The sequence below is a fragment of the Rhipicephalus sanguineus genome, chromosome 6 (assembly GCF_013339695.2).
Source record: "Rhipicephalus sanguineus isolate Rsan-2018 chromosome 6, BIME_Rsan_1.4, whole genome shotgun sequence".
Taxonomy (NCBI): Eukaryota; Metazoa; Arthropoda; class Arachnida; order Ixodida; family Ixodidae; genus Rhipicephalus; species Rhipicephalus sanguineus.
Genome location: NC_051181.1, coordinates 41,772,222 through 41,798,231, shown reverse-complemented (window position 1 = coordinate 41,798,231; position 26,010 = coordinate 41,772,222). Strand labels below are relative to the sequence as shown.

Genomic DNA, 26,010 nt, shown 5'->3' with positions numbered 1-26,010 from the left:
AATTTCGTTGTTTCAGTAGATAGCGAAAAATCTTCCTTAAAATGGCGCGTAGGTGGGCAATAGGTGAGCTGCTTCAGAGGTCAATATTAGGTCATACATTCTATAGCTCACCAAAACATCTGTCGACGAGCCATCAAACTGACTTAGCTTACAATTGGCGCGTGGTTCGCCAAACGAACAAACAAAGCACTGGAAGGCTAGAAGTAACAGTTTGCAACGAAAAGCCCAAATTGCGCCAAATATTTAAAATTTACTCAGGGGCATAACATGTGCTTATTGAGGTTATGCACGGCCTTTTTTAACACTACTTTGTAGTTTATACAGATGATGACACGCAAAGGGTACACGAAAACGCAGAATGTATTCCTTGGCTGTATATTACTGTTTTTTTTTTATTGTGTCTTCTTTCTTTATGGAGCTACACTGCTATTCCAAAATGCCGCTGCAAGAAGTCTGCATTGCAACACAGTATGGCCCGTTTCTAGCCTACAAGATTGACCATTTGGCTAGTTGGTTGAACATGACCAAGACAACAGCGCAAATAAAACGAGCGCAAGAGTGGCCACGAACACAGCGCCTAATCATGGTCCGTTCACTGAGCGGTTAAGTTTTGTGCCGCATATGCATGGCGTGCCTGCGCTGTGCGACGAAGAACAGAGCGCTGGCTACAATCTGAGATGATAATCAGCGCTGTGTCCTGTACGCTCTTCGTCCCGTTTTCTGCGCTGTTCTGCCACAATGTTCACGAACCAACTGGCCCACTCCTTAACACGTGTATTTTCCCAGCACTGTGGTAAAAAAAACGTTTCGTATGACCAGTGTATAATTCTTCCGAGCAGCTGCATAAAAATTTACCGCAAGAACCATAATTCCCGTCGTACAGAATGCCCTGTGTGAACATAATGCTTATCAGCCCCCCGTATTATTTATTACTTTTCCTGAAGTTTGAGATCGGTACCTATATTATAGCTTCTTCAAAACAGTTGCAATGAATTCTACATGGTTTAAAAAAAAACTATTCATGAAAGGTCAGTACTCTCATAATTCATGAGCTTTTTACGAATTCAACCCATAACGGCTTTAAGTATGCAGAAAAGAGCATTAGTAATGGTCATTTCGTCACACATAAATCGAGAAACTTCATTGTTTGCCCACTTGTCACTCCTCTACTTTGCGTAAACCTTCTGGAAGCAACCTTCTGGTCAGCAAATCATTTAGGACGTCACGAAAAACACGCACGTAGCGTTTATTGTGTACTTCAAGTAACAGTAACAGCTTCGACGTAACATTAAGCAGACGTAGCCATCTCCCATTTCAGACTAATTTCAGACTAATTTCAGACTACCTGAAGGCATTAAGTCTGCCAAGACGAGACCCTCGCTATGAATGAAAGAAAGGAGATGATTTTAAGGGCTCGTTTATCTTTGTTAGACACAATATTAATGCCTTCAGGTAGTATGCGAGGAATTATTGGTCAGCTGCCAACTCGCAAAAAAGATCACGTGCTACGTGACGCCAACAGGCAAAAAAAGGAGTGTTCCACACTCGCCGCCATGGCTGCGATTGGCGCTGACTAACACTCCTAGGTTTAAATCAACATATATACCCCACAAAGTGGACGGGAGGATGACCGCCGCCGTAGCTCAGTGGTAGAGCATCGGACGCGTTATTCGAAGGTCGCAGGTTCGGTCCCTGCCGGCGGCAAGTCATCTTTTCGTCCACTTTACTTTCTTCAAATGGCAACATTAGCTGACATTTTCTTCAAACCCCAGATATTACTATTAAACCCCAGATATTACTATTAGCTTCCTCACTGTCTCGGCCCTTGTGTGAGATAGTTTGGTTACTGCAGCCCGCTGGCTGAAGTGAGCTTGAGACCCCTGCTATTAGGAACTCCATGTAACTGCGTTGAGTCATCCGCCATCTATATTCCAATGTGCCTTTCTTCGCGACGCCCATACTTGCGGCCACTGTTTCTCTCTTCAAAATCCGGTGCATCCGACGTAGCTCATTTGTTACTTGACGCAGACAGTGCGGCTACTGCTGTGTATTAGGGCTGCCGCCCATTCTTTGTCTCTTTTGCGAGCATTGTCGTCATCCTGCCCAGATTCATCAAATATGTTCGAGTTCAAATATGCTCAAGAAACGTGTTCAAGTTGCCAGACAACCGACGGTAGATGGTGTTGCCTGCTCCCAGCTTCGCGTTCCTTCAGTATCTTCAGTCTGGTACCAAGTGGTTGCAATGATCGAAGCTTCGCTTGGCTTTTTTTTTCATGCGCTCATAAAAACATAGGAAGACAGAGAAACAAAAAACAGAAATATAAATAGAGAAATAAAGAGAAAGAAAAGGAGAGTGAAAAGCACAGATAGAGAAAGGGTCGCTCTATGAGAGGTGCGAACTCTCAGTTCTGCAGTTTGGACATCCGTGTCATGAATAACCTAGCTAAAGCCTAGCAACAACCTGGAAACAACCAGATTAGACTTCGGAATCGTCCAGTTTCGCTCTTTCAAGTCGAGGCCTTGCTCGACTTAGTGCAAGCTTCGCTAGTTTGTCTAAATTATATTTCTTTTTCATATGTGCTCCGGCGTTTGATCGCTAAGTTAGTCCTACATGGCTGCTTCATCAAGCACGCGCCAGACAACCTCCAGAGCAATTTCCGGCCACGTCATAACTGAGAACTGTTGTCGTTTTGCGCGGTACTCGGCTCTTTGTTACAAAGCTATACCTTACTACGGCGAAAGTATTTTGAATGGCTTGCTGCACTGTTGGAGCCACAGTACACTCCGGCGAGGTGGAACCTAATATAGAATATTCACTCTGATTGCCATACGATCTTCGAAATTATGACAATGATAAAGGATAATATAAGGCAATCTCATTAGCTTTTCGGAGCCGCTCGCCAGTTTTGCTAATACGTCACTGTTTCGGCGCATGCCATGGACGGTAATAAATAGACAGCGCTTGCGCAAGCTCTCGTCCACGGCAGAGCTAATAAGCGTAACAGTTACGCAATCATTTCAATCACGCGAACAAAGCCAGTGTGCCGACGCAGCCGCCTTTTGGGCCCCCCGCTGGAGAGGCAGCAGCGTGTCGCACGTGAGCGCACCACAGCGGGTCCCAGTGGCCGACTTTCACTCGCACTGTCTCCGGCAGTGGGCGAAGCACGACTCAAAACAGAAAAGCTCGAATTAGACATTGCAGCAGTTCTTCCTTTCCCGCCTCCTCGTTTCGCGGCGACGTTGCCACCGGGATTTCTGTGCGTGTGGGTATCGCTTTCGCTCTCTCTCCGTTTCGATCGAGTCGCGGGGCGGATGTACGGACTGATCCCGTGGCAGAGAACAGAAAGGATTCGGCAGGGTGGGGCGTCTCTGCTACTTGACCTACAGAGGAGAGCTGCCGGGCGTGAAGAGAGCGAGGGCCCGATATGGGAGAGGGCCGGGAGAAAGGATGCGGGCGGCCGGCGGACGATCAGCGTGGCGCAAGTCTTGTACGGCCGCCGCCGCTTGGCAGCCTGTTGCTCTTGGAGCTCCCCCCGGTTGTGTGAGAGACGTGCGCTGAACGCGCTCTCGCGGCGGAGAAAGCGGCGGCGCTGAACGGTTCATCTCGCCGAGCAGCGCTACAACGGCGGCTGTCCCACTCGGAAATCGCGCGGGAAGCATGCGTTCCTCGCCGCTGCCCAAGACGTCGTCGTCGGATGGCTGTGCCGAGTAGCTGGAACGCTGTTCCGGGACGTCTCGATCGTCGGTGTTGTTCACCGAGCAGCTGCCACCGGTTCGCTGTCACGTGAGCGGGAGGCGAAATAAGAAAACGAAACGACGCCGATATCGACGACAGTGTGATCGGCGATTCCGGTTTTCGACGGTGCATGATGGTGGTTACGATGGACGTTGTGACGACGACGCCGATGCCCGTGGCGCACGGCCGTGGTGCCGAACCTGGGAGTGATGAGGCACCCGTGACGGCGTGCCTTGTGAGGTGTTGGAGGCGCTTCAAAGTAGCAGTCCGGTCTCAGGCACTGATGGTGAGCGAGGCCTTCTTTCATACACGGTTGCCGCCTGCGGCGGTGCTTCTTATCGCGAGCAGAGTTAATACAATGCACTTGTTTCGATGGCAGTGTGGTTGAGATTTACAGGGGCGTATTCTGACGCCGTGCCACGCGAAATGTTTGAAAGTGCTGCAGGATACGAGAAGACAATGAGTGCGACTGAAGCTCTCACACTTTACATGTATTTCTTGTAAAACACATAAATCGTGGCTGTAAACTTCAAACGACAGCACGAACACCGACAACGCTATTCAGTGTTGTCAGTAATGTTTCACTGATCGCAATCAGGTACAACGCTCGATGTGAGCCGACTCTAAATAAGCATGTGCTCATTTCTGCGCAGGTTGATGTTACGAATTACGACATCTGTTTTAACCAATGACAAAGAGTGCAGGAAATAGCGGTTACTCTAGTACGCGTTTTTTTTTTGTCTAGCCTCCTATATTTTTTATTCCATGCAATCCCTACAAGTCTTAATATAATCTTACCGTCATTAACAAGCGCCACATTTTCACTGGAGAGCGAAACCATTCGGATCAAATTATCAGAGCAGCTAACCCCAGGAAGGATAAGTACTATAGTACATATTCGTGTGAGTAGGGCATCTAAAATTGGTCTTAGGGTCGGCTCACAGGCAACACCTGCTATGACGGAACGTACACAATCCTTGCTCGAGTAGCGTTGCCGGCAGCGAACTAATGCAGCTCAACTTGGGCACGGGACATATTTTGTAGAACTACCTTGCTCTGAGATATCTTGAGGATGTAAATTAAAATGGGCTGGTGAGAAATTCTGAAGAACTGTTATGTGTTTGTTACACATATTATGACCATACTGCTACTGGAGATTGCAGATTTAAAGGCTCATGAGGAACGAAATTAGGCATACAGTCGTGGAAGATACTAAGTGGCACGTGAATTGCTGCGCCGTTGAGCTGGAGACAAAGTGTAATGCACTTTAAGAACGCCGTATGTAAGACCACGCAACTTGCGAAGATTGACTGCACGATAACTGTTGAAGAGAAATGACACAGATTTCTACACCAGATACTAAAATAAATCATAATCACAGTCCGCTACCCCAGTAAATATACGAGCGCATAGTGCACGTGCTGGGACAACGTTAGTCGTCGAACCAACCAATATATATTAACATCTTGCAACGTCGCCAGGAATGGCAACTGGAGAGTGCTTTGTACGAGTGGAACTATAAATGAAAGCAATGAGTCACGAAAATGCACTTTTACAAGTAAAGATTTTGTCAATTTGTACCCGCTGTTGTGCTTGTGCAGGTATTTTTTATAATCAGTAATAAATGGCTCGTTGTTCCCTTATACGCCGTACATGAAGTATTATTGCTCGAAGTTTCCTGCTTTTTGTTTTCTCTGTTTCCCTGAAGACGTTTTTTTTTCAACGCCGATGCCGATATCCGTTGCAATGACGGACAGCCGCTTCGAAGTTGCTTCATTTTTTCGAGCCACTGACAGGCTTCACGTTACCAGAGAGGAAAGCTTGTGACCTACATCTCCGTACTGCCCTCAAAGACCTAACGTCCATCTCTACACCAATTTTTCAGCAGCTCATTCTTCGTTTTACATAGTGACTGACGTGTGGCGTTTGAACTCTACTGCTTCCTTCAGCTAATCATCTCTTCCATTCATGGCTGACGGGCGCGTCGCGGTTTCATGGCAGTGTGACAGCCTATTTCTTAACAATGTCTGTCATGACATATATACATGTTTTATCGCATGTGCTCGTACATTATATCAGCAATTACGCGTTATATATGACTATAGTCAAATTCTCCAGTAAGGTCGACACAAGTATATGAAATAAGTTACTATATATGATTGAGAACTAACAGAGACTTCTCATAATATTGTGTCTAACGAAAAAACACGAGCCCTTAAAAGTCATCTTCTTTCCTGCTATATATGAAGCAACATGAAATATAAAGCTTTCACCATATCTTTTTCGAGGATAACAAGTGTTGCATATGTATATTGAAACGCCTACGTATATAAGATATAGTTCAAAATCAGAGTAACTGATGACATCGTAAACGGCGAGCAACTGGTTCAAATTTCCGGATGAACGTAGGATTGTATCGCCAAAGCATGTGGACAGTGTTCTGTTGGATCATACTGACTTACAGGGAAACATTTTCCTGTGTGGCAATGCGCGCACTGAATGAAGCGTCTGTTGCACGTGGCGTAGCACTGCTATTCTGCAAAACGGGCGCAGGACTCGGTCAGTGGACTAGTAATCTGCGCTTATCCTGCGCCACGGCGCATTGTGCGTATTATTTAATACGCAATGTTCATGCAACGATAAGCTATAGCGATAGTTCCGCGTCACACTGATTTTCTTCTCGGTTTTCTCGCCACCCTTAAGCGCGTATTTCAGCATCATCTCACGGCGGTCTTGTTTGTTTATTTCTTTCGTGCTTCTCGTACCCTGCGCGCCCTCGGGCTTATCGTCGACAACTTCCCCTGCGGCCAATGCTGGCAACAAAGCAGAGCAGCTGACCGCGCTGAAAACGAGTTGCGCGTGAACCCGAGAAACAAAGATGGAGTCGAGCAGAGCTGCTCGTGGCCGTGTGAAAAGCTAATGTTGGTGCGAGAGGGCGAGTTGAAGCCGGTGTGCCTGCGATGAAAAAACAAAAGGAGCATAACAGGACAACCGGGTCGTGTATCGTTTCGCGAACCGCAGAGCAGGTCCCCGTGGGCACTTTCAGCAATGGACGAAACAAAAAGGCCGAGTGACCCGCAGCCATTGGCCTCGATGCATGATGCCTATCGCTTTTGTCCTGTATCTTTTGAAGAGCCCGTCTCGTGTATGATGACGTTAGGTAATCGAGATTGTTGTTATGGAAGCCTACGCATAGAGAACGCCGTACGGTAGTCACTAGAGATGCATGCTTGACGCGTAACAAAGCGGAAATGTGGGTTGCTTGACACTGCATCCCCGGCATACTCGCTGCGCTGTTACGAAACGCGATCGCCTAATGCTAATACGATTCACTCGGAGTCCTAACCAGGTATGAGCAATGCTTAATTTTAGGACAAGAAATAGGTTCGCCGTGGTGGTACAGGGTTTATGGTGCTCGGCTGCTGACCCGAAGGTCGCGGGTTCCAGCCCTGCCGCGGTGGTGGTATTTAGATGGAGGGGAAAAGTTAGAGACCAATGTACTGTGCGATGTCAGTGCACGTTAAAGAACTCGAGATGGTCGAAATTTCCGGAGCCCTCCACTACGGCGTGCCTCATAATCACGTCGTGGCTTTGGCGCGTAAAACCACTCTTATTATTATTAGAATCATCAGTGGTATATTTAAGGGATAGACTTCACCGGAAAAGAACAAGAAAGCAAGCATAGATCAACGCGCATGCAGAAAAGGGCATATGAGCGCGACAGAAAATTTTTCTCTGAAAGGCCATAGACCCCTTTGTGACACGATGCTGCACGATATATCGAAAACACATCGCAAAGAAAAAAAGTTTTCTTAGTTGACGATAAATGCGCGCTGGACTGTGCTTCTCGTTTCACTGCACCATCCGTTGTTGTCATGTCTCCATCCTGTTTTTCTACATGCACAGGGCAGCCGGAAACTATACATATTCTTGCATAATTAATTTTCCACCTATCGAGATTCAGAACAACATTTGACACTTTTTATATAAGACCTCTTAAACGTCTTTCATCACGTCACGTGTTTAACAATTCATCACTGTTTGTTCTGGAAAGAAAAGCAGTGTGCCATTGTTAACGCGGTGTCGGTGTTGTTGGTCGTGAGTGAAAAATCATCACTGTCCGTGGCTAAAAAGTCACCATGACATGGCAAGAACATTATTATGGTCCAGAGAAACTACGGCCCGAGGGTAAAGCCCCCAGGCTATGTCGGTGGCTCTGCCCACGTAGGCACCGGTAGGCTAAAGGCTTTCCCGATGGATGCAAATAATATAAAATGATGTACCCGAGGTGGAATCGAACCCAGGCCTTCGGCGTGACAAGTAGGTGTTCTACCACAGAGCCGCGGCAATGCTTGGGACTGCACTGAAAGCAACTTTCATGCTTCACAAACATACGCGTCCTGTGTACAGGCGTCACAGTACGAGATGTAATATCGCACTAAAACGTGGTACAAGCGTACATACATTGCCATCGGGCGTCACACTATGTGAATTTCATAACGAGTTGGTGCTTTAGAGCCGGCCACCCGTTACAAAAGGCACACACATTACTGCTCGTATATCGTTACGAACACGTAGTGGGTACATCGCACCTTCGAAAAAGTATCACGCGCCTAATTGCTGGTGATTTAAACCATGCTACCCATTACAAAGGGCACACCCACTAGTGCGCGCATTTTCTTGAACACACGTAGTGGGTATACCCACTACGTGTGTGTGACAACAGTGTATACTGTTGTCATAAATGTGCCGTTGAAGAGGGCTGATACATTTACCTTTACTATGGGTATGTCGTGTGTGTGTGTGTGTGTGTGTGTGTGTGTGTGTGTGTGTGTGTGTGTGTGTGTGTGTGTGTGTGTGTGTGTGTGTGTGTGTGTGTGTGTGTGTGTGTGTGTGTGTGTGTGTGTGTGTGTGTGTGTGTGTGTGTGTGTGTGTGTGTGGAGCATAATTACAAGCGAAACAGGACGCGATGAGGATGGGGCCGGGTATCGCTATCGCGTTAAACTCTTAAAGGCGAAGCTTAAGCGTCCCCCAATTTTTTCCGTGTGCCTTCAATATCAAGCGGCGCTCGCAAAAAAAAAAAATATCTATATAGACGCGGACCGGGGTTATGCGAAGAAAACTTGATTTATATGTCACAGGGTGTGCGTAAGGCATCACTTCGGCTGTTGACATTTGTTACAAAGATTGGCGATTTTGGGCGGGCAAGCGGAGTTGAAAAAAATGTATTTTCATTCGCCAACCCTGTGGTTTACATACTCTTCAGCACTTTTGCATCAGCACGCAGTAAGAAATCTCATAGATAGCAGCAGGCTCTTTCGCACCAAACGTTAAACTCTTACGTTAGTCGCATGCTCGGAAATTTCGACGGAGGTAGGTGGCGGTTCGGAAGTGTTCTTGATATTCGTGCCTCGATAAATCATTGTTCTTATATGCAGGTTTCTGCTACTCTTCAGGCAAACGAAGGGCAGAGGGATAAAAAAAAGCATGTGCTGTTGATAGTTCAAAATGTCTGCACTATACCTTGAGAAAATCTTTAATACTTTCACAAAGTGCATAATCTCAGCCTTCGATTTTGCGGCGGCTGTAGGCGCATGATGGCATCTGTGCTTCAGAGCCTGCGCAACCGGCACCATTACGTATGACGCACCATAAAGCAGTGCCGTATCTCGTGGATACGTTGAACTCTTGTTGTCCAGGTAATCAGAGCCTAAATCTTTGTCTTGACATCTTCTGAATGCCTTGACCGGAATATGCCCCAATTCAGTGAAATGTGTCTCAAGGAACATATAATTTCGACGTGGAAACGACGTTCATGGCCACGTACGTCACTCGTGTAACTTACGTCATCTTCGGCGCTTAGCAGGACAATGCAAAACGATTTGGTCATGGGCAGACAGCGCAAGCCAATTTTCCGGCCGTATAATAATCCGGCCGCAGCTGCTGTAGTGCAGTCAAACGAAATTTTGTGAAAAAATGTTAGCCCGTAGTTGACGCTCGTGTCTCTGCCTTCGTATATGCCTCATGCACCGGCTAGTTTTCCCGTGTTTGTTTTTGTTTTCTCCGAGCTTCAGTGCGCTTTCTCGCCGTAGCCGCGTTTGTGCCGTGAACAATGGTGACGGCTTAAGACATGAGCCCACCTTGTTCATCGCGCTGTGGTTTGCGGACGGCACAATGGCATACCTGAATGAAAGTGAAGCGACCAGGTGCGGTGTATCCAATTAGCGAAGGTGTTTTTTTGAAGCCGCGTGTTCGGTTCACTATAGGACAGGATCATATTGCGCAACACAGTAGTTGCAACGGGGGGCGTTGGGAAACTCCGACGGCTTTCCGTCGCGAGAAAGAATCTGGGCCATGGTCTCATCCACTGCCCGGCGGATGAGACCCTGGCCCACATTCCTCTGAAAATTCCCCGCTCATTCTGCTCGGAAGGAGCCGCACGGTGTCGTGCCTTCGGGCGTCCCAATCATCGGACGGTGAGCCCCCGGGATCTGCTGTTCGCATCGGGCCCGCGGGCATTATGCAGCAGCACATTCCAAGCCCCTCGTCGTTGACACAGCGGGAAAAGGAGGGAAGGGGAGGGGGAGGGGAGTCATGTCGATACTTCCATGTCCACGGCGCCACATGCAACACCGGCTGAAATGATGGACTCGACGAATGTTGACTGCCCCTGTGTGTGGTGTCGCTTTACCTCGCCGTCATACTGCTCGTGTATGCCACATTTCGTAACGCACTCGACTGGCATTACATCATCCTTGATTTAATTACGTGGAGTTGTACCTGTGCATTCTTTTTTTTTTTTCAAGCGACTCTAAACGCATTTTGTGCTTTCCTCTGCGGAGAAGAGAAACGAAACGAAGAGAAATAAGCGTACGTTTCTAACAAATCTACTTGATCTATACCTATCAATCTTTGCATCCATCAGTCATTCGTCAATTAGCCCATCTCTTTTCTATGTGTCTACCTGTGTTTCCTACCTTAATTTTGTTTCCTTTATGCTTCTACGGACGTCGCGTTGTCCAACATCGTTTCTGTCCTGGCTGTTCTCTCCCGATGGTCAGTTCCACCTCCTGCTACTCTTGCTCGCCTCGTGCGTCATTGCACAGTTGGGAGCCATCTATGGTTTATGCCGAAGGAAGACGTTGAAATGCAAGCATATGTCGACGGTGCGAGATTGCTTAATAGTTGAAAGAAACTTTGAAAATTTCCATGCAGTGCGTAAAGGTCAACTCATGTGGGGTCGTATATGCCTGTAGAATTGATTTGCGTGCCATAATTGCAAATTGATTATACTGCGAACAGTGCGAGATTTCCATGACTGTCAGTGCGCCTTGAGAAACACGCACTCTGTCCCGTGTTACGCGGAATTTTCTTCGTGTTTACTAAATGTGGATCACATTAACTTTTGTCGAAAGTGACTTTATATAAACGAAGCAGTCAGTGAAAGACTAACTACATTGAATCGTCCAGCGTTCTGTACTTCATCGGAAAAACTTCAGAAAAAAAGGATAAAAGGTGCGTGGAACGCCGATACACATTGTAATCGTAGGCTTGAGATGGATCTAAGTGTTAGGAATATTGTGTTTAGCCTGTTGATTTGCTCATTAGCCTCTTTCTATTAATAAAGCAAGCTTCTTTTTTTCTTTTTTTTTTGCGCGGAAAGATGGGGAGGGAGGGAGGGAGGGAGGGAGGGAGGGAGGGAGGGAGGGAGGGAGGGAGGGAGAGAGGGAGGGAGGGAGGCTCCAAACGTAGGAATAAACGAGTAAAATAAAGGCGATGATCTCTGGAGCCACGACACCAGCGAATTCGCAATGCATGTGTGCTTGCACACTGGCTTAATCTAATTTCATTGACGCTCGTCTGCTTCGCAAACAATCCATTACAGAATTCAATGCACTGCAAATAACAACGCAATAGCTACATTTATAGTCGTAACTGTGTTGTCTTTGACGCTGCACTTCGATCGCTGTAATGTTTCGACACCTGATATCCCACCTTCCGGAATGCCCGAAATCTCGAGAGAATGGGACAAATGTGCATGCAGGTTGAAATCTCCGAAGATAACATTTTTTTAATCAGCTAATGAAAGGCCGGGAAACTGTTTTGCATCATTGGCATTACGTGGACCACGTAAACAGCGCGAATTCCTGCTTACACGTCTCTGGAATCGACGCAGTTACCACTACAAGATCTCCATGGCCCACTTTAGTGCGTGAAAAATCGATCGAATGCGGTAGCACCAGCGGCCGTATCCGCAAAGACATCTTACTCTAAAGGTACTCGCCGGAGAACATTTCAGACAATCCTTTTGTAGGATATATCACGAGAGAAGCCGGCCGACTACTGACAAAAATCACTTACGAAAAAGAACTTTTGTCAATTTGGCTCCAGGTGTTTGCAAAGTCGAGAAAGTTGCACTTTATTTCAGAAGTTGTTTGACCGCCAGAAGATATTCTTGTATTGTGGAGTTTCAAGCAGTACTTACTTGTTCCACTGGCCTGCGTTGTGTGAGAGAGTTAGTTCGTTCGCTTTTTTTAACTTCGCTGTTATACAGCCCTTCATAAAACTAAGACATCAGTAACTCTGCACTACCTTATACTGTAGCTTAATAAAACGTGTTGTTGGCCTAGTTGGTTCATGCTGAGCAAAAGGTAAGGACGCAACCCAAGGTGAAGAAAACAAGACGACAGGAAAGAGCGTGAGGAAAGACGCTCTTTCCTGTCTTCTTGTTTTCTTCGCCTTGGGTTGTGTCCTTACCGCTTGCTCACATTATAATGTACTGTACTGTACTGTACTGTACTGTACTGTACTGTACTGCAATTGTATACTACCTTAAAAAGTAGAACAGAGGGGCCTATAAACAGGTTGATTTTATTAGTGCTGCACCGCGTGTGCATGTGCTTTTCAAGGGTCGCTGTATATATAATTGGAAAGGTGGGCAAAGTCAAAGAAAGGGACGTTGCTGGAAGGGGTTGGGTAAAGGCGGTTTCAGTTTACACACGAATTCGCAAAGCGAGAGCCACGTTTCCCACGCGGATTATCCCGACAGCCTTCTGGGCCTTCCGTGTTGCTTTTCTTACTTTTCCCTTAGGATAATCAGGCCGGCGCGACTTTGAAATGAAGCGAGGCGCATCACGAATAAACACCGGGATACGTGGGCTCTACTAAACCCAGTGCGAGCAGCAGCTGTATGCAAACCGTCGGGCCCTCTGCCGAAACGAATCCGGAAATCGACGACAAAGAATTCGTTGTCGAATTACATTGATCAGCATATAAAGGAGTTTTTTTCGATGCAGCCTGGAATAGGAGGAGAGGGCTAGGTTAAGAATGCAGTCGTATGTAAGAACCGCACCTAGCAATACATTCTATACCTTAGAAAAAAAAGAAAGAGCGGGCCTGCGCAGGTATACTGACCCTTTTGATGTTCGCGCATACGAATACCAAAAGATTCCGGTTTCGCCGACCGAACAGCCCGCTAATTTAATTGTAAACAAGACAATGAACATTTTAATCGGTTGCACTTATATGGGAGCCTCCGGTGTTCACCAGTCCTGTTAAGCATCTAATACCTTGTTCTGAAATGCATTTTATCCTGCACACACAATTGACAGAGCTGCGTACATTCTGTTCCGGCTGGTCTATGATTGAACAGGCCAATACTTTCTTCATCGTACCGCATAGGTGAAGCAGCTCACTTTGACGAGGACAAAAGAGAAAAGAATGACACGACACTCGCTACCGAGCGAGTGTCGTGTCATTCTTGTCCCTTTTGTCCTCTTCAAAGTGTGCTACTTCATCTATACGTTATGACGATGAATCACAAGCTCACCCAACTTTCAACATTATTGAGCTTCTACGGTTTCTTCTTGTACGGTCAGCTATGTGAAAAAAAGATATCTTTTCAAGTCAAATTTTCGGAATAACGATGAACTGCGGTATTTCTGGGTTCAGAAATGGACTTGCTCATCTTCTGCAGACGATATTACTTTCAATTCACGGGGACGCGTTCTCAACTTAGTGGTGCCAGCATCTTTTCTGTTTAAGTTCACGTGAAGGAGGCCAGCTGCACAGTTGGTGAATCTTCAGTGTGCGACAGCACTTGACGAGATCGCAAACCTTCCTGATGGTGACTTATATTTTCGTCATCCAAGGTTGCGCGCTTGTCGGGAAAATTTGCGCGTTGTCCGATAGGTGTACCGCTTTGTCCGGAACAGTACAATGTGGAGTTCAAAGCGTTGCAATGCTATGCGGCACGGGCTGTAGAGGCAGGCAATAGGACAAGCCACTTTATGCATGTGAAGGATGAATAAACAGCGTGACACAAACAAGACTGGGAACGGGAAAGAAACACATCATCAGCACACAAGTTACGAGTCGGGTTTGTTGAGAGAAATTTGTGCACGGTACTCGCGCACGTGATTTTTTTTCAGAGGAAAGCTGGTACCTTATGTGTTACGTCCAATGCATCCGCTTCGCTCTGACGAACTCGGATATACAAACAGGCACAGACACGCGCACAGGTTCACGCACGCGCACTGCCATTCTTATTGTTCGTCCTGGCAACATAGGTAGTCAAGGCTCACGGCGCAAGGTCTCCCTGATAGCTTTCTCCTGCGCCGAGCTGATGAAATACAACAGGTAGCATCGTTGTTCATGGAGGTAGATCTTCAGACAGGGACTCAGACGGGCGGGGGTCCGGGGGTCAGCTAGGCGGTGCCTCTGAGAGTAAAGGGGGGGGGTGTTGTTACGGGATAGCAGTTCCCGAGGACGTACATGATATTGAGGTAAGCGCAGTGGTGTCATCATGTTGCGGAGTCGTCCGTGAGAAGCAGAGCTGCTTAGCTTTTGTTTACTCTTGAGCAAGAATTTATGCGTCGCAATCTTTAATAGAAACGTGATTCCCGCATCGCGGATACAGAGACGTGCGCGGTCGTGAAGTAAGCCACCTGTTCAGGTGGAGAGACAGACAGTAGTACGAAAGAGACAAGACAGTCTTTGAGAGTCTTTGACACCCCGTAGAAGAACAAGCGATGCCATCGATTTGGGTCGCGTACTTGGCCGGGGCCCTTGTAACTGCGTGATTGAGCAAGAGGCTTGCACTCGCGTCTCGTCACGCATGGTTCAAGCGGCAGTTGCGGCAGCTCCCACAAACATCGAGGCGTGCGTCCTCGGGGGTTCGACGAACACGTAGTTGCTTTGAATTTTGCTAACGGTTACTTGTTGCACTTTTCGTAGGTGAGGGCCGAACGGTGACCCCGTTTCGTTGCTTTATTTCTCTGCGCTGCTACACAAGTGCAGTGCTGTGTGCTCAAGTCGTGCAGTACATGCGCTCGCGCTGCGTGTAGCCTGACCCGCTCGGAAACGAGTGATGTTGTAACCACACCTGCCGACAACCCGTGACTGAGTGTCAAAGGCGCACTGTGTATATGCGAGTGATTATTTTGGATTTCCGCGTTGCGGCTGTCGCTTAATCATCGTGCTTCCGCTCATCGTTCGCACTTGAGATGACGCTCGTGTCCGAAGTTTGTCGGACCTTCCGTTGGCGTGCTTCTGTCAAATGAATTTGCAATGGGCAGTGTTTTAGTCACCTCCCCTAGTCCCTGTCCGCCACGGTGGATCAGTTGTAACACGGTGCTTGGCTGATGACCCGAAGGTCGCGAGTTCGATCCCGGCCGCGGCGGTCGCATTTCGATCGAGGCGAAATGGTAGAGGCCTGCGTACTGTGCGATCTCAGTACACGTTAAAGAACACAATATGGTCGATATTTGCGGAGCCGTCCACTACGGTGTGCGTCCCTCATAATCGTATCATGGTTTTAGGATGTCAAACAACTGATATTACATTATCCCCTACCCCCTAGCCGCCCTATCATTTGCTGCTTCCTTCATAATAACTCGTGTTCGAATCGTTGTCGACGGTATGGTGGTATACACTGAAACACTGCAAAATCCAGACGAAGGGTCCACCTTACAGGTACGCGCGCGCTTGTGAGTTTGAGTGAATACGAATGACATATTTTGACAGCGTCATAGGAAAGTTAGCCTCGACAGTAGTCGTCGTGGTTTCGATGTGTTGCGGAAGCGCAGTCGCGTTCGATATGTCGTCTTCGTCTTAAGCGTTGCTGACGACTCTCAGCTTGTTCCGTTGGCGCTGTGCTTTTGTACCGTATACAAGTCTTCACAGGATTGATAAGAATGAAAAGCGAGGCTTTTTGGATTTACTCCTGGTCTGCATTCTTTAATGCCGTTACCGCATCTTCCGACTGCGTTTGAAGTTGCGTTTACTGCGTCAGCTGTTGTGAATGGCTTTATGTGAACCAAAAGCCTCACATTGTGCGGTACCCATGTCCCCTAAACCATCGTTAATCAGTTTGTTATCGGGAGTTCGTGCTCATTGCCAACTGATACGCTTCTTGAAAGCAGAAGCCGGAACGCCAGTACAGTTCAGTGCAACTTTTCTGATGTAAAGCGGCCCATTGGGACTGTAAGAAGAGCTATGTAAGTCCATATAGCCGAAGGACCTCTGGTGGAAGTACAATTTTGTCGCGCAAGTGTTCCTTAATATGTGCGCTCATTGGAAACGTGAATATCTGTATAAAGAAGAACGAGTTGAGGGCACATATGAACTCGCACGTAGAAGGAATGAAACAGATCTCTCTTCGGCACAGAATTGAATACTGCAGCCCGTGTAACAAACTTTATGCCCTTTTACAATTCAACACTACTTTAAGAGAAACCGGCTTCATTATCGGGATTTGTGTGTCGTATGGTGTATAAGAACGCACGTTGCAGATAGACGCTGAGGCCGGAATTCTGAACAAGGAAAAATATCCTGCAAGAGTCGCTTAAGCGGGGTGTCAAACTCAGCGCATGGTCCCACGACGACTAGACGGAAGTCGACACAGGCAGCGTCGAGTGGCGCTGGGCCTCGAGCTCTATCCTATAAACGCTCACTGAAATGAACTTACGAATTCTGTATGAGTCCACTTAGCGGAATCTCGCAGAATAAACCAACCGGAAGATACTCAATATTTGCCTAACTGCATACATACGGGGATATTAAACGCTTGATCGACAGCTGCGTTTTGCATCTTCTAGGCTAGTTTCGTTCATCCGTTCGCCTCGAAGTTTGGTTTTAACACGCAGCTATGGCATTCAATTGGTCACCTTTACGGGTATGCCATCATCGCGTGGAGATGCAGCTGTAAGGAGGGCGTCGTGCCATATTGGACATTTCGGAAGCCTCGTAGTCGGCATGGCACGCAGTGCAGTGGCCGGACTTATTAGCGCACCGCAGGAGCCGGGCGACGTGCTTCCGGCGGCAGGGCACAAAACTTGATCAGCATGTTACCCAGATGCATAAAGGAAATGGCGACGCAGCCGACAGCGTTAGTGAAGGGCCTTGACTTGCCTCGCGGTATAATGCACCTCCGCTTGGGACTCCGAAAGAGAACGCGCCAGATTGTCAACGGCCCCGCATTTGCAGTCTGGAAGCTCCTCGCAGTTCGGAGGGCCTTGGCTACGGCGTTATTTCCACGCGATTTCCGGAGAATTTTCTGCGTTGCTACTTGATAAGAAGGGAGCGTTGAAACGTTTTGCATTTATGTGCAAGCGGTTCGTGCGGCATTCGCATACGTCCGAGCGTATAATGTCGTTGTACAGCGCGGGTCGCGTCGAGCGCTGTGGTGTTGAAAACATGGCGTAACTTTCTCACGTTATGCCACCAGCCGATGTCTGCGGCGATAGCCGTAATAGCGCGTAGTCCCTTCAGGCGCTGTGTGCGCAATTCGCCGACACGTATGGTGCGTCAAAAACAATGACACCGATAAATCTAAAGATATTTGAAACGTGCTGCGCACACCTCAAACCCTTCGTACTGGGGCACTTTGGATTGGGTCACTTCTGTGTGAAACGATTCCATGAGCTTCATTAATATACAAAATGAGTCGTAAGATATTCGGCCCTGGGTTTGCTCAACCTCCTAGGGTGTAATTATGTAGCAGGTTAAGCTGGTTGATTGTTTTCTCACAAAATATAATATGTGGTTAAACAGATAAGGTTCACGCCACGGATTTTTAATCTGTGGTTTGGAGATGCAACAACGAAAACAAAATTCATATGAGTTACTTAGCATGAACTTTCGGCTATAAGAGTAGTGGGCACGTCACACCGGTATGCTTTGTGAGCTGCCTGAGACATCTCCTGTCTCAATAATATTGCACCGTCTTGGAACTAGCACATCATACATTAAGCACAATTTTCATCACAAGAAAAAAAAAAGAGATGAACGATGAATGACGAAACACACAAAGTATATCCGTGAATCCCCATTCCTTTTCGCTTGTTTGATCATCTCTCTTTTTTTTTATTGTAAGAAATTAAGGCAGTTTTCTCACGACCATTTCGCGGCAGAACGACGCACACGTAGCCTACAGATGAATCTGATAGAATGATTGCTACGCCCATGTTCAAATTGCTGAGTATTTATTTATTTATTTATTTATTTATTTATTTATTTATTTATTTATTTATTTATTTATTTATTAAATGCAAATCATTTCTTAGCTAACTACAGGCACTTTGAGCGTTTATATACCTATCTAGCTGCCTACATCTGGGCGCTCTCGTGGTCGTACCCTTAGCTTGGTGAGCAACAAAATTGACATAGAAGGACACGAGCGTATGTCGAACACGATTCACAGATCATGACATGAATATCATAACTTGCCTATCGCGTACGTCGTGAAACCCTTCCCACCAGTCACGAGAGGCATATACCCGCATAACACGGCCCGTGGTATACGGGTATGCGGCACTGATGATTCACAGTCTGTCAGCCCATGTACAGCGATAATGATAGAGTTTGTAAATCTTAACGCGAGAGCGTTAAGGAGCCCGTGTTGCGGAAAATCCGGTGCTGGCGTTGACGGCGTTCTCACTGGGTGAAAAATCCCGGTGGAAGCAAAGAATAAAAATTACGGCTCAAGCCGGAATCGAACCCAGACATTCTGCAAGGCAGTCACCACAATGCCACTGCTTAGCAAAAAGAAGATATGCATGCCAGATGTCGGGGCAACTCCAACTGCGGTTCCAGTGTTCACTATCCGATTTGTTACCAATGTAATAAGTATTGACTCCGCGAGCTAGAGTCATGCGTTGCATGAATACGCCGAATACCGCTACTTATGAAACGCGCATCACTGCACCGTAGCGTGCACGTTGTTTCCATAAAACTGACACCGCTTTAACGAAGAAGTGGATCTCCTTATTGTTCAAGGAGGTGGATGGAAGGTGTAGCATTTCCCACTGTACATACCTGCTAATGTTATGTGCTTATGAGATTAATATTTTGTTGATCTTTACCTTTCCTTACCAGTCTAAGTTTATTATTTACCTAACAAAGTTTAAGAATCGATCTTTTTTATTTGGTCTGATGTTCTTGTTGTTCTTACGTTTGCACATCTTTTACGGATGTTTCGAGTACTTCATCGCGGCATCTGCCAGCTTATTTTTGAAAAGAACCTCGGAAAATACAAAGAAATGCCCTTCTTTATAGGGAACTCTCATTTTCCTTGCCACCAGCCAGTCTATCAGGAGGCGTGTTGCATTGTAATGTTTTTTTTTTTTAGCGCTTAGCCTTTTACAGGACACCAGCCCACAAATCACCTATAGGCCGCTCGTCTTCTCGAACAAGTTGCGAAATTGTTCTCGGGACGACTACTCCGTGCACAAGAGAAAGAGGAGCGCGTACGCGGGCCATTTTTGAAGCCGGGTGAACTTTGAACTAGGGCTCACGATAGCGCTCGCGTCTTGTACAATATTTATTGAGCTCACAGCGCCACTGGTATGGGCTTTTTTGTTGCCTATGTGTCGTTTGTTGCACTGGTTAAGCTATTAAAGCATGATTTATTCAATTTGGATATATTCAAACGGATGTCGTTCCTTCGTTTTTGTTAAAATATGATTTAGGGATCTAGCTAATATCACGCAGGACTTAAACAGAGTACGTGTTATTTTATCCAGTTTTTCAACCGCCAATTTTACAAGTTTTCTCGTTCCATTCGCGAACTTTGCTCCTCGAACACTCCGGCAGCAGAGCTCCAACAGTTCTGCTTTCTTGAATTCCGAGGCCTCGTGAGTCAGCGGACGAGTCATAGCGGTCGGATCACCTCTTCTTCTTGTTCACGGCCAGTTTTTGCGGGCGTTGAATCTACCCAGAGCGTCCCACGCAGTCGCATCCGCGTTCGCTTTCTACGCGAGCCGAAGCAGTGCACTTGCACACTTGATTTCTAGTTTCTGTTTTCTCTTCTTTCTTTTTTTTTCCCTCTTGGAAGCAGCATGGTGCAATGTCGCTGACATTCTCGCAATGGGCGCGTCACTGGACTAGAAATGTCTACATGTAAACCCAACTGTGTATGTGTACGCACTTATGGGACGGGGCTCCTTAATTCTAATCCACGCATATTTAACGAATGCCTGAGCGCCTTTACTAGAAGGAATGAATTAAGGCACGTAGGCGCGCTCCCTTTTCCTAGGCCCTGTTGCTCGGATCAGTGCATCTGTCACCGCCCTTGCGTATAATACTCAGTTTGCTCCTTCCACGGCTGACGCTTTCCTGGATAGAATGCTGCAGCTGACGCCCAGGCTAATCGCTCTCTCCGCCTGAAAACACAAACAAACAAACAAAAAACTGGATTTCGCGGCCTGTACCACTAACAGCCGAAAATGCACCGAGCTCCCAAAGCGTAAATTATAGCTTACCCACGGGGTCCTTTGAATAACATTCGGCACCCTAGTCGGAGCACGCCGCGGTACGTTTGCGACCGCGCAAGGAGCAAAACGAATAGACGAACGTGTTATAAAGAGGAGACATAAAAATGAGGACTGATTGATAGCAACGGGCCGTGCACGTTTAACTCGTGTTCGTGTCCTTCGTCGCTGCAGCGATTATTCTTTTCGTATATACGTCACGTTGCAGGCATATTTGCTCGAATTGCTTAACAAAATGGCGGTGAGTACGGACTCGGCAGCCGCCGCTTTGTATGCGCCGAGTGTTTAAACGAGCGCGGCGCAGTCGTGAGCATATGTATGTACACGCACGCGCACGCGATGTAATTTGAGCTAAAGTGTTCGTGGCGCGTTCCCTATATCGGTCGCTGTCTCTGCCGAAAGGCTGGCCGAGGTTCTGATCTGTCGTGTTGGAGGGCGCTCGATAGAGATGGAGCGGTTGTCGCCACCCAGTTTCCGGGTCCTGTTCCTGAACGCTCTTATACGAGCAATGCAACATGGCTCTCGTTGCAGTTGTGGCCTCGAGTCGTGGATCATATAACAGGGAGCGTCATTAACCGCACTTCAAGTTATAAAACTTCGATCGCGCGAAAACAGCTCAAGTAGAACAACAATCGAAACCAAAGATGACGTAATTTGGACACCAGAAAAGCCGGCAGATCCCACGCATTGTGGGAATCGATGTAATGCGAAGCAGCCAGCAAAGAGCTGCATACATCGTCTTGTATGTCATTGAGGAAAATGCGTGTCATGGTTTTCATGTTAACTCCTATTATTTATGTTCGGCACACAGTAACGTCGCGCAATACCAACTTGGGGGTCGATCAACCTAGAGAAACGGCCGCCAGGGCACCATGAGCGTGGCACGTAAGTCATGCTGTACATGACATGCGTGTCATGACTTTCATGTTAAGTCGTGTTATTTATGTTCGTCACACAGTCACGTCGCAAGATACCAATTTTGGTGTATATCAAGCTAGCGAAACGGCCGCCAGCGCACCATGAGCGTGGCACGTAAGTCATGCTGTACATGACATGCGTGTCATGATTTTCATGTTAACTCGTGTTATTTATGTTCGTCACACGGTCACGTCGCAAGATACCAATTTTGGTGTATATCAATCTAGCGAAACGGTCGCCAGCGCCCCATGAGCGTGGCACGTAAGTCATGCTGTACATGACATGCGTGTCATGATTTTTATGATAACTCGTGTTATTTATGTTCGTCACACGGTCACGTCGCAAGATACCAATTTTGGTGTACATCAAGCTAGCGAAACGGCCGCCAGCGCACCATGAGCGTGGCACGTAAGTCATGCTGTACATGACATGCGTTTCATGATTTTCATGATAACTCGTGTTATTTATGTTCGTCACACGGTCACGTCGCAAGATACCAATTCCGGTGCATATCAATCTAGCGAAACGGCCGCCAGCGCCCCATGAGCGTGGCACGTAAGTCATGTTGTACATGACATGCGTGTCATGATTTTCATGATAACTCGTGTTATTTATGTTCGTCACACGGTCACGTCGCAAGATACCAATTTCGGTGCATATCAATCTAGCGAAACGGCCGCCAGCGCCCCATGAGCGTGGCACGTAAGTCATGCTGTACATGACATGCGTGTCATGATTTTCATGATAACTCGTGTTATTTATGTTCGTCACACGGTCACGTCGCAAGATACCAATTTCGGTGCATATCAATCTAGCGAAACGGCCGCCAGCGCCCCATGAGCGTCGCACGTAAGTCATGCTGTACATGACATGCGTGTCATGATTTTCATGATAACTCGTGTTATTTATGTTCGTCACACGGTCACGTCGCAAGATACCAATTTCGGTGCATATCAATCTAGCGGAACGGCCGCCAGCGCCCCATGAGCGTCGCACGTAAGTCATGCTGTAGACGACATGCGTGTCATGATTTTCATGATAACTCGTGTTATTTATGTTCGTCACCCGGTCACGTCGCAAGATACCAATTTCGGTGCATATCAATCTAGCGAAACGGCCGCCAGCGCACCATGAGCGTGGCACGTAAGTCATGCTGTACATGACATGCGTGTCATGATTTTCATGATAACTCGTGTTATTTATGTTCGTCACACGGTCACGTCGCAAGATACCAATTTCGGTGCATATCAATCTAGCGAAACGGCCGCCAGCGCCCCATGAGCGTGGCACGTAAGTCATGCTGTACATGACATGCGTGTCATGATTTTCATGTTAACTCGTGTTATTATGTTCGTCACACAGTCACGTCACAAGATACCAATTTCGGTTCATATCAATCTAGCGAAACGGCCGCCAGCGCCCCATGAGCGTGGCACGTAAGTCATGCTCTACATGACATGCATGTCATGATTTTCATGTTAACTCGTGTTATTATGTTCGTCACACAGTCACGTCACAAGATACCAATTTTGGAGTATATCAAGCTAGCGAAACGGCCGCCAGCGCCCCATGAGCGTGGCACGTAAGTCATGCTGTACATGACATGCGTGTCATGATTTTCATGTTAACTCGTGTTATTATGTTCGTCACACAGTCACGTCACAAGATACCAATTTTGGAGTATATCAAGCTAGCGAAACGGCCGCCAGCGCCCCATGAGCGTGGCACGTAAGTCATGCTGTACATGACATGCGTGTCATGATTTTCATGTTAACTCGTGTTATTATGTTCGTCACACAGTCACGTCACAAGATACCAATTTTGGAGTATATCAAGCTAGCGAAACGGCCGCCAGCGCGCCATGAGCGTGGCACGTAAGTCATGCTGTACATGACATGCGTGTCATGATTTTCATGTTAACTCGTGTTATTATGTTCGTCACACAGTCACGTCACAAGATACCAATTTTGGAGTATATCAAGCTAGCGAAACGGCCGCCAGCGCCCCATGAGCGTGGCACGTAAGTCATGCTGTACATGACATGCGTGTCATGATTTTCATGTTAACTCGTGTTATTATGTTCGTCACACAGTCACGTCACAAGATACCAATTTTGGAGTATATCAAGCTAGCGAAACGGCCGCCAGCGCACCATGAGCGTAGCATGTAAATCATGCTGTACATGACATTCGTGTCATGATTTTCATGTTATGACTTGTCATTTATGTTCGTCATACAGTCATGTTACGCCATACCAATTTTGGTGCACATTCGATTAACCAAGCGACCAGGAGAGCACGAAGTCGTAGGCGGCTAGATAGATAGATAGATAGATAGATAGATAGATAGATAGATACGGTCAAAGTCGCAGAAGTTCGCTAAGAAATGCTTCGCATTTAAAAATTTCGGAAAGGCATCCGCAAGAAATCAAAATGAAACGAACATTGCTTTAGCACGATTGCTCGTTTTAGCAAAATAACATTCGGGACAGTTCAGGAGACTTATGCAAAGCACGCGTGTAATAAACCCTAGACATTCATGAAATCAAAATGGTTTTGATGTCGATAAAATTACGTATACAATACGAAGTATAAAAAAACATTTTTTTTTCGAATAGGGGGGGTGGGGGTTGAGGGGGGGACAAAGGTGACGACAGTATTAAGAATTTGAAAAAAAAAAAGGAGAAAACTATCAATTATGTCTGGCGTGTTGCATATTGGACATCGGTTAGAGAAATGAGATTTCTGGATTGCATTCTTTGTGCTGGACACAGCGTGTTCTGAGCTCGGGTGTACCGTTGAGGCAAATACACATATTTAATAGTATTTCCAAACAAATTTACTTTTACAAGGTTGTCAGTGCAATCATGGGAGTTTTCTCAATAGCCTGATACGTTCCTATCGCCTCGCAGATGAAACAAAAGACAAGTTTCAGTGTAGTTGTTGGCCGTATTCTAACATTACTACCGAATACTATATTACTGATAGAACTGTCCATCGACACTTGTTAACTTGCCATTTCAGATGTGTCTAACTAGCTGAATTCGGCGGGAAGTTGAAGAAAAATGTCGCTGGAGGCAACGATGGCTCAAGAAACATCCTATTGCAATAATTTCTATTGTAGGAAATAGTTTGATAGCCAGCTTAACACCACTCGGTACCAATTAGAAAAGAATCCTCCAACTACGGATTCCGTGTTTGTTTGTTTATTTCTCTGCGGAGTTCTCTCCGTCTATGAAGCGTACTTAAATGCACATGTGCATCTGTCATGGGTGTTTGTTGTGATATATTCTTCCTTTATACTTCAACTATTCTTCCCCCTCCAGGCGAGTTGGCGTCAAACCTTGGATTTAACGTCTACAGTAAAGGTTAATGTCGGGCACTTGCGCCACTCTTATACAACGAGTGACTCGAGACCGCTCTTAGTGGAGACACTAAGGTGTTGTTTTGGAGGAAGTGCGAGTAATCGCTCTGGCGCGATCTCAGTTGTTCTCGCTGAAGTCAGATACGAACAGCGGCGGCGCCGCAGTGTGTGTGTGTGGAGAGCCGCACCCTCAGCAAACGCGGTCCCATTTCGCGCTGGATCCGGCTACCGCCAGCTGCGGCTTACCATGTATGTAAGTGTCAGCATACCATGTCTGTGGTATGCTGGTGGCGTAGCGCGAACGGGTCTTGTTTGTATCGTGTATCTCTCTCGCTTTTCAAGAGGCAGGTCAAGCGGCATTTCACGTTGTAGAATTATAAAAGAAGCGCTCCTTCATTGTGCTCGGCAGTGAAGGGGCAGTTTGAAAAATCTTCCACATGCTCATAGCTGTAACTTAATGATAACTGGGAAACAGCTGAATTGATGAGTTAAAGCTCAGTATTGGGAGTGCGCGCTCCTATGCTTACCTGTACTTGAATATACAACTCCAACGCAGTTTCTGCAGCGTTTCTTCTTTTGCGAGTCAAATACGTCAAATTTCCATGTTTAACTGTCCAACAGAAACGAAGGAAGGAAACAGAATAGAGGGCAAAGTGAGGAAGGTTAACCAGTTCAGAATAACCGGAATGCCACCCTACGCTGGGTAAGTTTTGAGTGCATACAAACTGAGGACAATTGCGATGTTTCACTTTTACTGGTGGGAGCTGAGGTGGAGAGCGCGTCGCTTTCAAAGAGCGTGCACATTTCATTCGAAGAATGCGCGGAAAATATTCAGGGGGCAGTGGTCCAGTGTTGAGGGAGCTTCGCCCACTCATCATCATTCACTCCGTGGATATGCTGTGATTTTTTTTCTAATTCTCTAAGCGTTACGACATAAGATCACGCTTTAATATTATAACCAAATAGTGTTAATTTAAACACTTGCGCGCAGTTTTTAGGCGTTCCACGTTACAAATACTGGTTCAGCGCTTGTGATGAGTACGAACAGACGTTGGCTTATATTCTGGGCAATTACGCACTCCGTCTTTTGCAGAGAACTACACTGTCGCAGCGTTGTACGCCAGTGGCGATTATGATGGCCTCTCGTTTATGCAAATTGAGCGACGAACACGCTGCGCAAAGACCGCGCTGCAGACGGTGCACCGATCGCGTTTCATAAAGAGT

General features: G+C 46.8%; 1 protein-coding gene across 4 annotated transcripts in view; it reads left to right on the top strand.

Moving 5' to 3' along the window:
- Nucleotides 1-3,506: 3,506 nt before the first annotated feature.
- Nucleotides 3,507-26,010, top strand: part of LOC119395728 (NADPH oxidase 4) — a 357,853-nt gene continuing 335,349 nt past the window's right edge. The window contains exon 1 of one of the 4 annotated variants that reach the window (XM_049416759.1): nucleotides 3,507-4,022. In XM_049416759.1, coding sequence (XP_049272716.1) covers nucleotides 3,867-4,022 — 156 coding nt within the window. In that variant the 5' untranslated portion in view covers nucleotides 3,507-3,866. The remainder of the gene's footprint in view (nucleotides 4,023-26,010) is intronic. The other 3 variants (XM_049416758.1, XM_037662740.2, XM_049416757.1) reach the window with 3 other exon arrangements.